Source organism: Mixophyes fleayi, chromosome 1, assembly GCF_038048845.1.
Source record: "Mixophyes fleayi isolate aMixFle1 chromosome 1, aMixFle1.hap1, whole genome shotgun sequence".
Taxonomy (NCBI): Eukaryota; Metazoa; Chordata; class Amphibia; order Anura; family Limnodynastidae; genus Mixophyes; species Mixophyes fleayi.
Genome location: NC_134402.1, coordinates 44,458,299 through 44,474,659, shown reverse-complemented (window position 1 = coordinate 44,474,659; position 16,361 = coordinate 44,458,299). Strand labels below are relative to the sequence as shown.

The window sequence follows — 16,361 nt, the reverse complement described above, 5'->3', positions numbered from 1 at the left end:
CTCCAGTGTGCCGATGGGTGCATGAGTGAGCTGGAGAGCCGGCTCCAGCGTGCCGATGGGTGCATGAGTGAGCTGGAGAGCCGGCTACAGCGTGCCGATGGGTGCATGAGTAAGCTGGCGAGCCGGCTCCAGCGTTCCGATGGGTGCATGAGTGAGCTGGAGAGCCGGCTCCAGCGTGCCGATGGGTGCATGAGTGAGCTGGCAAGCCGACTCCAGCGTGCTCTGTGGAACTGAAGGCCCAGACTTGTTTTATTCACAGAATAAAACATTATAAATGATTTGAATCTGGTACTGTCATGAGTTGGTGGTAACAGAGCAGGTTTTGCCGTGATACTTGGTAAACAGACTCCCCCCAGTGTTTTTCCAGGCTGTAACCCCCTTGATGTATTAGGCAAAAGCAAAAAGCGGCAAAGGGCTTTTAAATCAGCCCCTACATCACAAACACGTGTTAAATATTAGTGTTAAGACCACAGTTGGAAAATATAAAATGTGTTTTCAAATGATCCATCTCATCAGAACAATCTCAAAAAGAGATGAGTGAAATATTCATTCCTCATTTGGTCACAAACCAGGCAGTGGAATGAACTGACTGTAAGATTGTGTCTCCGGAAATTCCCCTGTCTGAGAAACTGCCCGAGGACCTTGGTTTGCGTGAAGTTTGTCTGCACTTTCACGCATCTGTATTCTCAAATTTTAACACCGCCTCTGACTATTACTGGAATTTACTTTTAGGGAGATCCCAGAGAAGTGAAGTATTGGGGATTATATATAAATACTTTAAATTCCAGTAAGGTCATGCTAAGATTGATGTAAAAGTGTCAGAGCTATGGGGAGTGAGGAGGTTTGAATCATGTTGTTCAGACATGTTGTGGAGTTGTTATTAGTAATAGTCATATTCTCTTCCTATATAGCGAGGGACTTAGCGTGTCTGTTAACTTATGAATTCTATGGACAATTCACTTTCTAAGTTATTTTGTATTGTATATCATTTTGATGAATGTGGGACTCTGCCTCTTATTTGTCTGCTTGTTTGTGCCTTACTGGTTTATCCCTACTTGTCCTCTGTCTGCCTCCCTGTTCTCCTATGTGTGTTATTGTCTGTGCCCTCATGTCTTCTCCCATTGTATGTTCAGCCCAAACTAGGGGCCTGATTCATTAAGGATCTACATGAAAAAACAGTCAGTATTTAACTTATATGCAAAACAGAATACTAATTTGCACCCCTTGCATTGTAACATGGTTTTGTCCAGGAGACTGAAATAAGAAGTTTCTCAAGTTAAGATCCTTAATCAATCAGGCCCTAGGTCTGTATGGGAAACGTTTACACTGTGAAATCTCATTGTGAGATGACAGTTCCACAAAGAGCTCCGCCAACATTTCATACTGTGGATGTCTCCTATATAGACCCCACCAGTGACACATGTCAGCCATGGCTTGAACATATGTCCCCATAGCCCCAAGTGCATCTTGGAGAGACTTGTGGGTACTCTAAGCTGCTTACGATGAATCTCTTTCGTTATATATGTCTTTATGTGTGTGTAGAATAATGGAAATATATTATGATAATTCTGCAAACTCCAGTTGAAAAAGAACTGTCTGCTTTACAAAGGGGTATCTGACATATAGAAAATTCAGCACTTTTCTCAGAGGATTTCATATTCTTCATGTAATTCTTCTATATACTGGGTTCAGTCCTCTGTTCTGGTCTAATTCTCTATGCTGTACATGTTGAGGACTATGAGTATTTCAGAAATGTATTATGATCTTATATTAGCAACTCTGAATATGGAAAAGAAAATGTAATATTTTTCAAGTTTGCATGCATTTTGTCAATATGTAATTAGTATGTTTGTTTTAGATGCTTACGTGATCTAGCAAATTTACCAGTGAAAATACTAAGCTTTCTTTTGTATTAATATGCGCCATCATCCAATCAGCAGTTTGTCTCTCATGCTGCAGTGATGTCACTAGTTCCTAGTGAATTTATAGGTTGAATATAGGTCCGGCCACAAAATGGTTGCCTGCATTATGTCATACTTGCCAACTTTTTGTAGTTGGCGTCCGGGAGCCTCCAGTGGGGAGGTGGGCGGGGGACGGGGCTCCGAAATCGCCCTAATTCTGCCCACTTCACTAGGAAGTGGGCAGATGCGGGAGCTTGCCATACACTCCCGGGAGTCCGTGAGACCCATCCAAAATGCGGGAGTCTCCCGGACATTCCGGGAGAGTTGGCAAGTATGCATTATGTGTAGGTGTCAGGTACACTTTAAATCCTATTTTCCCTATTGAGCAGTACAATCTTGTATTATGTCATCAGGTGCACTGTTTATCAATTGTACAAAGTGGCCGTATACTTTGCCCTGTGTACAACCAGAGGTTGCCGCACGTGTAACAAGGCTGAGTCATATAGTATTCATTCATTAACTCAGTGTGATTAGTGACATCAACACCACCACCACGTGGAAGTCTGTTTGCCCCTTTGGTGATCCTAATCAGAATTGGCCTGTTCATTTAATGGAATATTGATACCCACGACTGAAAATTACATCTTGTAAAAACACATTTGGTTGGAAATTTAAATTTGTTAAGTATAACAAAATGTTATCTTTAAACTTGTCGGTACCTGGGAAAATGCAGCCATCACTATATACTGTATGTACAGTATTGTGTAACTTTATCACCGTGATTTACTGCAGTGATGCAAAACAAACAACTACTGTATACCAATATAGCTACTACTACAGCAACTTGGTCCGGGTAATGCTTGTGGAGTAAAATGAACTGTAAATTTAGGTAAAGGGAGTGTAAAATCTGGGAAATTAAATGTATTAAAGAATAAGGGGACTGTGAAAAAATAGTGTAAATAGTGTAAAGTATAAACTCATGGAATATTACATCACTGTATAAAATGCAAGTTAATAATGTATGTATTATTAAAGTTATTTCATTGTTTTCCAATAATTATTTTCTATGCGATTTGTGTGGTTCCAAAGCACAAGCAATTTATTTAGGAAAAGCAAATAGAATAACAGTTCAATAAATAAGTACAGCCGATACATACGCTGCGCGGTGCTGGGCTCTGCTGGGTCCAGCTTGACAGTCCTTCAGTCCTGAAGACTGTGGTCAGAGTGACTGACTAGCTGATTCCAGGGAGCAATATATATACATTTGGTGTTACGGTAAATACAATACAAATGACTTGGCATGTTTCGATAGGTTCAGGCTTCAGGAAGGTCCAGTGTAATGCAGTCCAAAGGTCAGTTCAAGCAACACCCTCCAAGGTTGGGGGTTAACTTTCCAAGGGTGTGGGTCAGCTCTCCAGAAGATGAATAATAATCTTCCCGCCAAGAACTAGTTCAAACTGGTCTTATAGCATTACACAGACAATATCATTCCAATCATCTATTCCATATCATCCATAATTAGCATACGCAAGGAGCGATCCTTTCGGTGAGAGAACCGGACGTCTGCGAATAAATAGGGGATTAGAATGATACCAGACATGATATGTTTCCGGTGACCTGAACCTTAGATCTCACTAACATGTACATATAACCTTAATAAACTATAACTATAAACTAAATAACAATTGTTCATAAATGACTGTGGATTGAAACTATTATAAAAAATGAACTATATACAAGTGAATGTGTAAGTGCGAGTGTATGTGTGCGTTATTTATCGTGTGATTGTGCCATGACACGTGGCGTACTGATCGCAATCACACAGTAAAACAATATTAATCAATATACTTTCTTTCATCCAATTATTCGACTTTGACAGTATGTTATAAGCTAGAGGTGTAAAGTCTAATAGTAAAACCCAGCAATCTCCCCTCTACTTTGCAGATGGTTGGGGTCTCTGGTCCTCTGCTGTATGCTGGCGCTTATTGTTGTCTTCTACTTCCTCGGCCTGTTGTTCGGTGCTTTTGGCTTTGACCAGCATGCTTCTCCAACCACTAGAGGCTGCGTCTCCAACACTGGAGGAAACTTCCTAATGGCGTGAGTATACTTTGTACAGACCGGGCATTACTCCCGCGTTCCACTGTATGTGTTAGATTGCTGACACTTCACATATAAAAAATAGAAGAGTTTGGGTCAAACTTCACATAATACATGGAAAGTGTATCCAGCGATACGACCGGAGACCATTAGGGTGCGCAGTGAAGAGGAGGGCGACGCTGCACCACTACATCTTGTGAATCACTGTCAGCTCATCGGAATGCCAGTGGTACCGGTAGTTTTACAGTGACAGCATTCAACACACCTGGCAAACCCTGTGCATATACCTATGCGAGTGACACATGGGTGTCCTGGTTCCTTTTTAAAAATTACAGCAGCCCTAGCCTGCTGTGCATGTCATAAATATGGAAAGTATAAGCGATTGACCATTCCCATGTTGCCAACAATATTAACAGATAAATAAAAAATAAATGTTGATGCTGCCTCCCGAAAAGAGGTGCTGTAGGCATGTGCCCGGTTTGCCTTTATGATGAATACAGCCCTGATTTATAGACTGGGCCTTTTTGCTGCTTTGTCTGCTTGTTAATACCCCGTCTTGTTTTATTAATGTGCTTGTTCCCTGTCGTAAAGCTCTGCAGAGTGTGCTGGCAGTATATAAATAAATGTTAATAAATAGAATTTAAAGATTTAAACTTTTTCATCTTGTGGAAGATCTTCTATGCAAACAAAAACTCAGGCAGCTTTATAACTTGTCTGCGTCATTTTCTCACTTTCCTGTTATTGACTTGGCACACATTTCATTGATCTCTGGGTAAAAATCAATACATTTCCAGCCTAAACTATTTCAGTGTTTTCTCATGTTACATTTTGACTCAAGTACAATGAAAGAAATCTCTCCTCTGGGCTAGCCCTTAATATATTTATAGATTCTGGATCAATAACTGACAGCACAGTTGATTCCTGTTCTCCACATTTTTATCTTACTTGTTTGTTGCCGTTAAGATCATTTTTTGTCGTTCGGTTTGTTCACCTATTTGTGATATTAGGTTCTATTAGTTCTATTTCTTTGGATTGATATGGGTATATTTTATTTCCGACACAAAAAAAATTCCCTTTTTTAAGACAGTTTAAGGTAAAAAGTCACTTATAATGTACATTTTTCAGTTTGTTATTTAATTTCAATAACATCTGTTGTTCAGAAATGTAACCATTAACCTTGCTGAGGACTGTTTTCAGAGCAAACCCCTGCTTTATGTTTAGCAAATTGATTCAAAACCCCCTAATGACCAAAATCATAAGAAGATTGAGGCGCACAGATAATTTCACTGATCTCTAGTGAAACGCGTATAGTAAAACAAAGCAAGAATATATGTTGTTATCGTGTACACAAATATATGCTCATCTCTTTCTGCATCTTAATATTAATATTTATCACTCTCTAGTGGTGTCGGATTTAGCTTCATCTTCTCATGGATCCTCATGCTTATTGTGATTGTTACATTCCTGGCTGGCGGAAATGTACAAAAACTGGTGTGTGAACCTTTTCAAGACAAGTCTTTGTTTAAGGTGAGAATTATTTTATAAATGTAACCCTATAGTGCCAACATTGGGAGTGTAGGTGGTTCAACTTCTTTTATCTGTACCAAGCACTGCATTTATTGTTTCCTGTGCCCCATTGTTATAAATATACATATATAGAATGTAGGGAAAGCAAGGGGAGGGAGATTCTTAACAGACAAACAAAAACAAACCTCATTCCCCAGTCATTCCATATGGCTAGTGCTTAATTCTTTAATAATTTTCTAGAATAAATAAATATCCCAGTAATTTCACAATTTATGAGTTGATTCTTGACAGATGATACATTCACAAATGTTCCTGCTTAATCATAGACGGATCAATCGAAAGGGAATAAACTTATTATTTTAGCAAGACCAGACATTCTATTAAGGCTGAAACATTGTCCATTGGCTCCCACACGTCAGCGTGTATCGTGGACAGTGGTGAAACTAAATATTTGGAATTGGTGCTGTGCACATAAAAAGTGTTTTACACTCGGGCGCAAATTTCTTGATCCTTCCCTTTTTGTACATATCCTTGTTCTCTGGCGGCTATTAGTTAGGTGCATTATTTTAAATTGTGTCCACGAGTCTGCCAACGTGTGTGTGTGTGTGTGTGTGTGTGTGTGTGTGTGTGTGTGTGTGTATGTGACCAATCTTCTGTCTTAAGTTTGTAGGCAGACATTTGTGTATTTCACTATAAAAAAAAATCCCATTATCTTTTTCCCTCAAAATATTGTTACTACCAATAACCAAGCTAAAATTATTAGCTAAATGGTATTCAACTACTGTGGTCCACCTGCCACATTTTAATATACTAGATCGATTTGGCCAGTCAGTAATTAGTAAACTGTTTATTAATTCAAAACTGAATTAAGCCTCAAGCTGACACCTAGGGGTATATTTACTAAACTGCGGATTTGAAAAAGTGGAGATGTTGCCTATAGCAACCAATCAGATTGTAGCTGTCATTTTGTAGAATGCACTAAATAAATGACAGCTATAATCTTACTGGTTGCTATAGGCAACATCTCCACTTTTTCAAACCCGCAGTTTAGTAAATATACCCCCCAAGACTTAGGGGACTTTTTATTAAATGGTAATAAGCAAAAACATCCAGAAAAAAAGTCTGTTTTCACCAGACAAAGACTATCTCACCACTTTGTCCAATTTATAAAAGAGTTGGCGTAGTTAACGCTGATCGTTGCCGTATCCATACACCTCTATGGGGACGACGAAGGAAGCCGATTTCTGACTAAGCTTGACAAATAGGCCCCTTAATCTGGATCTCAAAATGGTTAAATGGGAACTCCAGGGAAAAACACATTTTTCATGCTAAACCTTCTTTCATCCATCTAGTAGATAAAGGTGGGTTCCAGGACCCATGACCATCACTCCCCTCCCTACAGGAGACATGCCCACCAGAAGCTGACTGGACATGTCGTAGCTCTGTCCTACACAGTGTATACAATTCTCCAGGCTTTTAAGCCTGGAAAATGATTCATTACAGGTGTTGATAGTTGTATGCATATCCTAAAGTACTGTGCTGTGAAATGGGGCTAAGAATGATAAATGATCTATTTGTCTAGAGTTGCACTTTAAGAACCACTCTCAAGTTTGATAAGATCTAGTGCTCTCAATCTGCTTCTAAACCTGCTACACACACGCAGATTATTGTATTATGTGAAAATATAAAGAAATAACATTTTTGTGACTCACCCATTCCTCCAAGGTTTGAAGTGTTCTAGACAAACTTCTAAGATTAGCATAGAATAGAATTTGGTCATCAGAATTTTTCTGTTAAATTCCAATTCTTCAAACTTTTGACAGATCTTTTAAATTCATTTTACACTGTTTATTCATTTCTAATGTCAACATGGAGTCTGCATTGTTCTGCCTCATTGACTTGAATTTTGTGAAGACACCACATGTGCAGAGAGGCGACGTGGTCAAAGTGTTCAAAAGATAATCTACCATTACACTTAGCACATGTATAATGCTGCACAGATGTTCCAGCGGATCCCTTACCCTTGGAGGTGCCTTTTTCAGACATATTGCTATGTTATAAAGGTGTCACTTTCTAAATATCTTTTTCTTTTTTAAACATACAATATATAGGCATTGTAAAATGTTTCTGACATGTTATCTTCCCAATACATAAAGAAGTACTTATAATCCACACAAATATGACGCTCCGGGGGGAAATCCCATTTGCCTATCCTTTCAGCTCATTTTGTTGTGCATGCTTTCTCAAGCCACAGCCTGTATGACAGCCGAGAGCTGTCAATCGCTAATTCACGCTGTGAGCTTCAGGCACCAGCAGCCGCCTTGGAATTTTCTTTCGCACTCAAATAAAAAGTCTCTGTTGTTACACTAGATTAGACTTCACTTGTAATGGCATATATAACAGTGTGCTATACAGTGTGTTTGGGTGCTTGTTTGCTTAAATGTCTCCTTGTGGAAAGGACAGAATGTGTAACCAATGTGATTATATTATAATGGTTCTATTTCGTTACCTGTAAATTAGCAGTACGCTTGTTGTCATGGATGGCATACATAGACGTTCAAAGCGCAGTCCTGTAGCAACAGTGTTATGTTATATAACCTCCAATACTCGGTTATATAATATCTGGTGAATACTATAGGACACAAGAATCATAGGCCCTACAGCACCATTGTCAGGTTGTCATGTCATTCACTTACAGTAACAGCATGGACTAGTGGGTCGAGATGGTGACGCTGACTGACGAGGAGGGGGGGGGGGGGGGTGTAAGAAACTTTGTTCTTTTTGGGGCTTCTTCCTCCTGCCAGATGACCTGTTTTTATGGTTGCCCTGGATGTGTTGGCGGTAATAGGAGCATCCTATTTTACAGTGGAACAATTTTGCTCCTTCCGTCAGGCATTTCTACTCCCACAAACCACAGTGTAATAACACTAATATGAGATGAAGTCAATGACTTGTTTAAAACATAAATAAGGCTTGAGCAGGAAGTTATTTTGAAGAACAATGGAGTAGTAGTTATTATAAGTGGGAGATGTGAAAGTGATAGTTGGCAAGACTTTGAAGTAATGTTTTTCTTTTATGTTGTCCCATCTGGCCCTGCAAATGGTTTTCCCATGCACGGGGAAATGTGTCCGAGGTGGAAAAACTGACGCCTTTGTGCAACATCAAATGCACTGCATCCCTGTATATTTTGTGGTTAGTGAATGAACTTTACAGATTGCAACATTTGTTGTGGAACTGCTACAAGGACCATGGTATGCTGGGATATGTAGTTCCACATCAGCTGGAGAGCCACAGGTTGTGCAAGTCTGATTTAGAAGGTAATAACGTATCATGACATCCATTTTCCTGTAATAGCATATTTCGTGCAATACCAATGCCACATTAGAGCCTTTGGTATCCTTAAAATGCATCTTTGGAAGACATCAACATTCACAGATTACCCTATTACATAAACTATGGCAATGTACTGTGCTCACACTTTGACATCAGAAGGACCAGAAATAGGGCAAAAAAAGGGGACATTCCTCTGGACCAGAGGGCTGAATATGAGCCCTTTGGGAATGGCGGCCAGTTCTACTTTTTGGCCTTGTGGATTATCCATTGTGCCCATCCAACCTGAGGGGGTGTGGTTATTGCCATTAATCACTTATTAAGCTCTCATTCTCCATCGTTAGCTCTTCACCATTAACCCCTCCATTAATTATCTTTATCTTTCTCTATCATTCAGCACTAACTCCTCATCCTCCACCTTTAACCGCCATTCATATTCAACATGACTTTCCAATAAGCCCCCTTTCATCATTATCATTTTCCATTACCCTCCTCATACTCATAATAGCATCCACCTTCCCCCTCACTCACCTGGACCACCCCTCTGCTTCTCCACATTGGCTCATAGTTTAGTGCTGGTATTGGTGCATTCCAAAGTCACTCAATGAATTATATTGTAGCAATGTACTTCATTGAGATTATGCCCCTCGTGGGGTGTAAGCACTACTAGGCAATACAGAGCGGCTTTCCCTCACTCTGGACAACCAGAATAGAATTGTTTGATTAAGAAGCCAACAGACAGCGTGGTCTGCTCGCTTGGAGTATGTCCTCGTCACTCCATATGGAAGAAAGAAGGGGATCCCCCCAAGATCCTTCAGGGAGCCAATAGAGCAGTGAATGAGGGTCTGTGGGGGAGTTTATTTTAATGTATTTTTTACAGGTGCACTACAGATCCCAGCGAGTCCTGAATGCCACAGCATGTTGTTTAACAGCCTCATACTGAACAGGCTAGACCTGAGTAACTTTATGACAGGGGGACCCCACACTGTTGGTGTCTCCAGCACAGCCTGGGGAACGCCATACTGTTTGTCAAACCAATTTTGCCGCTACCAGCCTAGGCTATGAGCACTGGCGCTGGAAACCCTCTTTTGGGATGGAGGGCACGCTAATTAAAAGAAAAAAAAAAGATAACTTTATTTTACACACTGCAAAGGTCCATGCTGGTAGTCATCATCATCAGCACTGATGTTTGCACCAGCCCTCAGGCACCCGCAAAAGATATGCCAACTGGCGGACATACCTGCAGGTCTGCATCTGTCCGCAGTTCTGTGAGCATGCACTTATTGTGCATGGCCAGTGTTTGCACGCCCCTTCCCCCTCCCTTTCCGCCTCTCTAGATGTAAGTATTCTTTTTCACTATTAATATATCAAGCCAAAAGGATAAAAATAAATGTAGGAATGAACCCAAAAATTAAGGGATTGTATTGTGCAGTTGGTCAGCATAGAAAAATAGGTATTTTTCTAGGGACAAATCTTAAAAATCTGGAAACACAACAAGTGCTGTGTGACAGAGCACATTCCAGCATTGTGCACGGACACATGACACCAGGGGGTGACCTAGTCCATATGGTGCTATCCACTGGGCACTGCATTCCAACTGCCACAACAGACTCTTGATGCCATTGTTGCTTTGTTTTGGGTGCTAGAATAGGCACCTTTTGTATTTGTGTCCCTCTTCTTGGTGTGTGATACTTGCCACTGTTCCTGCCGCTTAAAAACGAAACAGGCACTCCAATTAAAGCACTGGAACGGGTACTTAGCGTTGTAGTTGTCCTGATACAAGTGGCAAAATGGTTCACTTAGCTGCTTGGGTGATCTACTCCAGGTAGGGAAACAGACAGAACAGTGTGTGTGTGTGTGTGTGTGTGTGTATTGTAGTAGTAGATACAAGTCACAGATAGAACTCGATTTGTATAACATGTGCTTAATATTATAACATAGGTAAAACAGAGGCATAAGAGTACATAATGTAGCAATACCAATAAAGTGGAACACCATGAAGCTAAGGTGGGCAGTCTGTGGCTCTCCAGATGATTTGGAACTACAAGTTCCAGCATGCTGTGGGGCATAGTTCCAACTGGAAGCAAGAAGTGGGTGCGCTGCTGCTGTATGTAAATGGCGTTTTTATTATCTTACTAATAAAGCTGTAACTTGACCATCCTGTCCAGAATACGTAAAGAAGAGTTGTTACTAACACTGGTTTTACATTGTAGTGATATATGGTAACATTTCAATCTGTATGTTCCCCAGGTCCTGGATACCCCTTATCTACTGAACTCACATTGGAAAAATTATCTGTCTGGTGTCCTGTATCAAAATGCTAATGTGAATCTCACATTTGAAAAAGTTTACAGGTAAATAATCCTCATTTGGTGTTTGGGAAAACTCGGGGGAATGGACACAGAGATTAATGGGAAGGGAATAAGTGGAGGGTGATGCTTAGTGGGGATTAGGGTAAGTGAGGACAGTATGGTAGAAAGGTGGAGGGAAGGAATTGGAAGGTGAGGGAAATATTTCATAGAGGTTCCCTAAACGGATCAAATAAATAGATAATTTGGAGGAATATCAGTTACTTTTGTGAGATCCCATTATTTAATTTCTCATATCACAACTTTAATACAATAAATTAACATTATTATTAAAATTATTATTATTGATATTATTATCCATTGTAGAATTACTGACCTAAGTATTTATATTTCTCTAGTGATTGCAAGGAAAACAAGGGGATTTTTACAGCACTTCAGATTGATAATCTATTGAATCTTAATGAATTCCTAAACATCAGCATGGTAAGAAAAAATATTTGTATGGAATGGGATTCATGGGGCATGTTGTGACTGGTACTCACAGGGCACGTAATGAATGGGATTCACAGGGCACGTAATGACTGGGATTCACGGGGCAAGCAATGACTGGGATTCACGGGGCATGTAATGACTGGGATTTACAGGGCATGTAATGACTGGGATTTACAGGGCATGTAATGACTGGGATTCACAGGGCATGTAATGACTGGGATTCACAGGGTATGTAATGACTGGGATTCACAGGGCACGTAATGACTGGGATTCACAGGGCACGTAATGACTGGTACTCACAGGGCACGTAATGACTGGGATTCACAGTGCATGTAATGACTGGTACTCACAGGGCACGTAATGACTGGGATTCACAGGGCACGTAATGACTGGTACTCACAGGGCACGCAATGACTGGGATTCACAGGGCATGTAATGACTGGTATTCACAGGGCACGTAATGACTGGGATTCACAGGGCACGTAATGACTGGTACTCACAGGGCACGCAATGACTGGGATTCACAGGGCATGTAATGACTGGTACTCACAGGGCACGCAATGACTGGGATTCACAGGGCACGTAATGACTGGTACTCACAGGGCACGCAATGACTGGGATTCACAGGGCATGTAATGACTGGGATTCATAGGGCATGTAATGATTGGAATTCACATGGCACGTAATGACTGGGATTCACGGGGCATGTAATGACGGGTTCACGGGGCACGTAATGACTGGGAATTACAGGGCACGTAATGACTGGTACTCACAGGGCACGTAATGACTGGGACTCACAGGGCACGTAATGACTGGGATTCACAGGGCACATAATGACTGGGATTCACAGGGCACGTAATGACTGGTACTCACAGGGCACGTAATGACTGGTACTCACAGGGCACGTAATGACTGGTACTCACAGGGCACGTAGTGACTGGGATTCACAGGGCACGTAATGACTGGTACTGACAGGGCACGTAATGACTGGGATTCACGGGGCACGTAATGACTGGGATTCACAGGGCACGTAGTGAAAGGTATTCACAGGGCATGTAATAACTGGGATTCACAGGGCACGTAATGACTGGTACTCACAGGGCATGTAATGACTGGGATTCATAGGGCATGTAATGATTGGAATTCACAGGGCACGTAATGACTTGGATTCACGGGGCACATAATGACGGGTTTACGGGGCACGTAATGACTGGGATTCACAGGGCATGTAATGACTAGGATTCATAGGGCATGTAATGATTGGAATTCACATGGCACGTAATGACTGGGATTCATAGGGCATGTAATGATTGGAATTCACAGGGCACGTAATGACTTGGATTCACGGGGCACATAATGACGGGTTCACGGGGCACGTAATGACTGGGATTCACAGGGCATGTAATGACTGGGATTCACAGGGCACGTAATGACTGGGAATCACAGGGCACGTAATGACTGGTACTCACAGGGCTCGTAATGACTGGGATTCACAGGGCATGTAATGACTGGGATTCACAGGGCACGTAATGACTGGGATTTACAGGGCATGTAATGACTGGGATTCACAGGGCATGTAATGACTGGGATTCACAGGGCACGTAATGACTGGGATTCACAGGGCACGTTATGACTGGGAATCACAGGGCACGTAAAGACTGGTACTCACAGGGCTCGTAATGACTGGGATTCACAGGGCATGTAATGACTGGGATTCACAGGGCATGTAATGACTGGGATTCACAGGGCACGTAATGACTGGGATTCTTAGGGCATGTAATGATTGGAATTCAGATGGCACGTAATGACTGGGATTTACGGGGCACATAATGACAGGTTCACGCGGCATGTAATGACTGGGATTCACGGGGCACGTAATGACTGGGATTCACAGGGCACGTAATGACTGGGATTCACAGGGCACGTAATGACTGGTACGCACAGGGCACATAATGACTGGGATTCACAGGACATGTAATGACTGGGATTCACAGGGCACTTAATGACTGGGATTCACAGGGCATGTAATGACTGGTACTCACAGGGCACGCAATGACTGGTACTCAAAGGGCACGTAATAACTGGGATTCACAGGGCACGTAATGACTGGTACTCACAGGGCACGTAGTGAAAGGTATTCACAGGGCATGTAATAACTGGGATTCACAGGGCACGTAATGACTGGTACTCACAGGGCATGTAATGACTGGGATTCATAGGGCATGTAATGATTGGAATTCACAGGGCACGTAATGACTTGGATTCACGGGGCACATAATGACGGGTTTACGGGGCACGTAATGACTGGGATTCACAGGGCACGTAATGACTAGGATTCATAGGGCATGTAATGATTGGAATTCACATGGCACGTAATGACTGGGATTCATAGGGCATGTAATGATTGGAATTCACAGGGCACGTAATGACTTGGATTCACGGGGCACATAATGACGGGTTCACGGGGCACGTAATGACTGGGATTCACAGGGCACGTAATGACTGGGATTCACAGGGCACGTAATGACTGGGAATCACAGGGCACGTAATGACTTGTACTCACAGGGCTCGTAATGACTGGGATTCACAGGGCATGTAATGACTGGGATTCACAGGGCACGTAATGACTGGGATTTACAGGGCATGTAATGACTGGGATTCACAGGGCATGTAATGACTGGGATTCACAGGGCACGTAATGACTGGGATTCACAGGGCACGTTATGACTGGGAATCACAGGGCACGTAATGACTGGTACTCACAGGGCTCGTAATGACTGGGATTCACAGGGCATGTAATGACTGGGATTCACAGGGCATGTAATGACTGGGATTCACAGGGCACGTAATGACTGGGATTCTTAGGGCATGTAATGATTGGAATTCAGATGGCACGTAATGACTGGGATTTACGGGGCACATAATGACAGGTTCACGGGGCATGTAATGACTGGGATTTACGGGGCACGTAATGACTGGGATTTACAGGGCATGTAATGACTGGGATTCACAGGGCACGTAATGACTGGGATTCACAGGGCACGTAATGACTGGTACGCACAGGGCACATAATGACTGGGATTCATAGGACATGTAATGACTGGGATTCACAGGGCACTTAATGACTGGGATTCACAGGGCATGTAATGACTGGTACTCACAGGGCACGCAATGACTGGTACTCAAAGGGCACGTAATGACTGGGATTCACAGGGCACGTAATGACTGGGATTCACAGGGCACGTAATGACTGGTACGCACAGGGCACATAATGACTGGGATTCACAGGACATGTAATGACTGGGATTCACAGGGCACTTAATGACTGGGATTCACAGGGCATGTAATGACTGGTACTCACAGGGCACGCAATGACTGGTACTCAAAGGGCACGTAATGACTGGGATTCACAGGGCACGTAATGACTGGTACTCACAGGGCATGTAATGACTGGGATTCACAGGGCACGTAATGACTGGGATTCACAGGGTACGTAGTGACAGGTATTCACAGGGCATGTAATGACTGGGATTCACAGGGCACATAATGACTGGTACTCACGGGACATGTAATGACTGGGATTCACAGGGCACGTAATGACTGGGACTCATAGGGCACGTAATGATTGGAATTCACATAGCACATAATGACTGGGATTCACGGGGCACGTAATGACTGGGATTAAAGGGGAACATAATAACGGGTTCACGGGGCACGTAATGACTGGGATTCGCAGGGCACGTAATGACTGGGATTCGCAGGGCACGTAATGACTGTTACTCACAGGGCACGTAATGACTGGGATTCACAGGGCATGTAATGACTGGGATTCACAGGGCACGTAATGACTGGTACTCACAGGGCACATAATGACTGGTACTCACAGGGCACTTAATGACTGGGATTTCGCAGGGCACGTAATGACTGGTACTCACAGGGCATGTAATGACTGGGATTTACAGGGCATGTAATGACTGGGATTTACAGGGCATGTAATGACTGGGATTCACAGAGCATGTAATGACTAGGATTCATAGGGCATGTAATGATTGGAATTCAGATGGCACGTAATGACTGGGATTCACGGGGCACATAATGACGGGTTCACGGGGCATGTAATGACTGGGATTCATGGGGCACGTAAAACCTGGGATTTACAGGGCACGTAATGACTGGGATTCACAGGGCACGTAATGACTGGTACTAACAGGGCACATAATGACTGGTACTCACAGGGCACGTAATGACTGGTACTCACAGGGCACGTAATGACTGGTACTCACAGGGCACGTAATGACTGGGATTCACAGGGCACGTAATGACTGGTACTCACAGGGCATGTAATGACTGGGATTTACAGGGCATGTAATGACTGGGATTCACAGGGCATGTAATGACTAGGATTCATAGGGCATGTAATGATTGGAATTCAGATGGCACGTAATGACTGGGATTCACGGGGCACATAATGACGGGTTCACGGGGCATGTAATGACTGGGATTCACGGGGCACGTAAAACCTGGGATTTACAGGGCACGTAATGACTGGGATTCACAGGGCACGTAATGACTGGTACTAACAGGGCACATAATGACTGGTACTCACAGGGCACGTAATGACTGGTACTCACAGGGCACGTAATGACTGGGATTCACAGGGCACGTAATGACTGGTACTCACAGGGCACGCAATGACTGGTACTCA

At 42.7% G+C, this 16,361-nt stretch overlaps 1 protein-coding gene across 14 annotated transcripts in view; it reads left to right on the top strand.

Moving 5' to 3' along the window:
- Positions 1–16,361, top strand: part of PROM1 (prominin 1) — a 176,116-nt gene that overhangs the window by 128,067 nt on the left and 31,688 nt on the right. For all 14 annotated transcript variants that reach the window (XR_012687505.1, XR_012687512.1, XM_075194691.1 and 11 more), the window contains 4 exons: positions 3,846–3,998; positions 5,402–5,525; positions 11,106–11,209; positions 11,563–11,647. Coding sequence is in view for 12 of the 14 variants with exons in the window: in XM_075194691.1 (XP_075050792.1) it covers positions 3,846–3,998; positions 5,402–5,525; positions 11,106–11,209; positions 11,563–11,647 (466 nt within the window). In the remaining 2 variants the exon portion in view is untranslated. The remainder of the gene's footprint in view (positions 1–3,845; positions 3,999–5,401; positions 5,526–11,105; positions 11,210–11,562; positions 11,648–16,361) is intronic.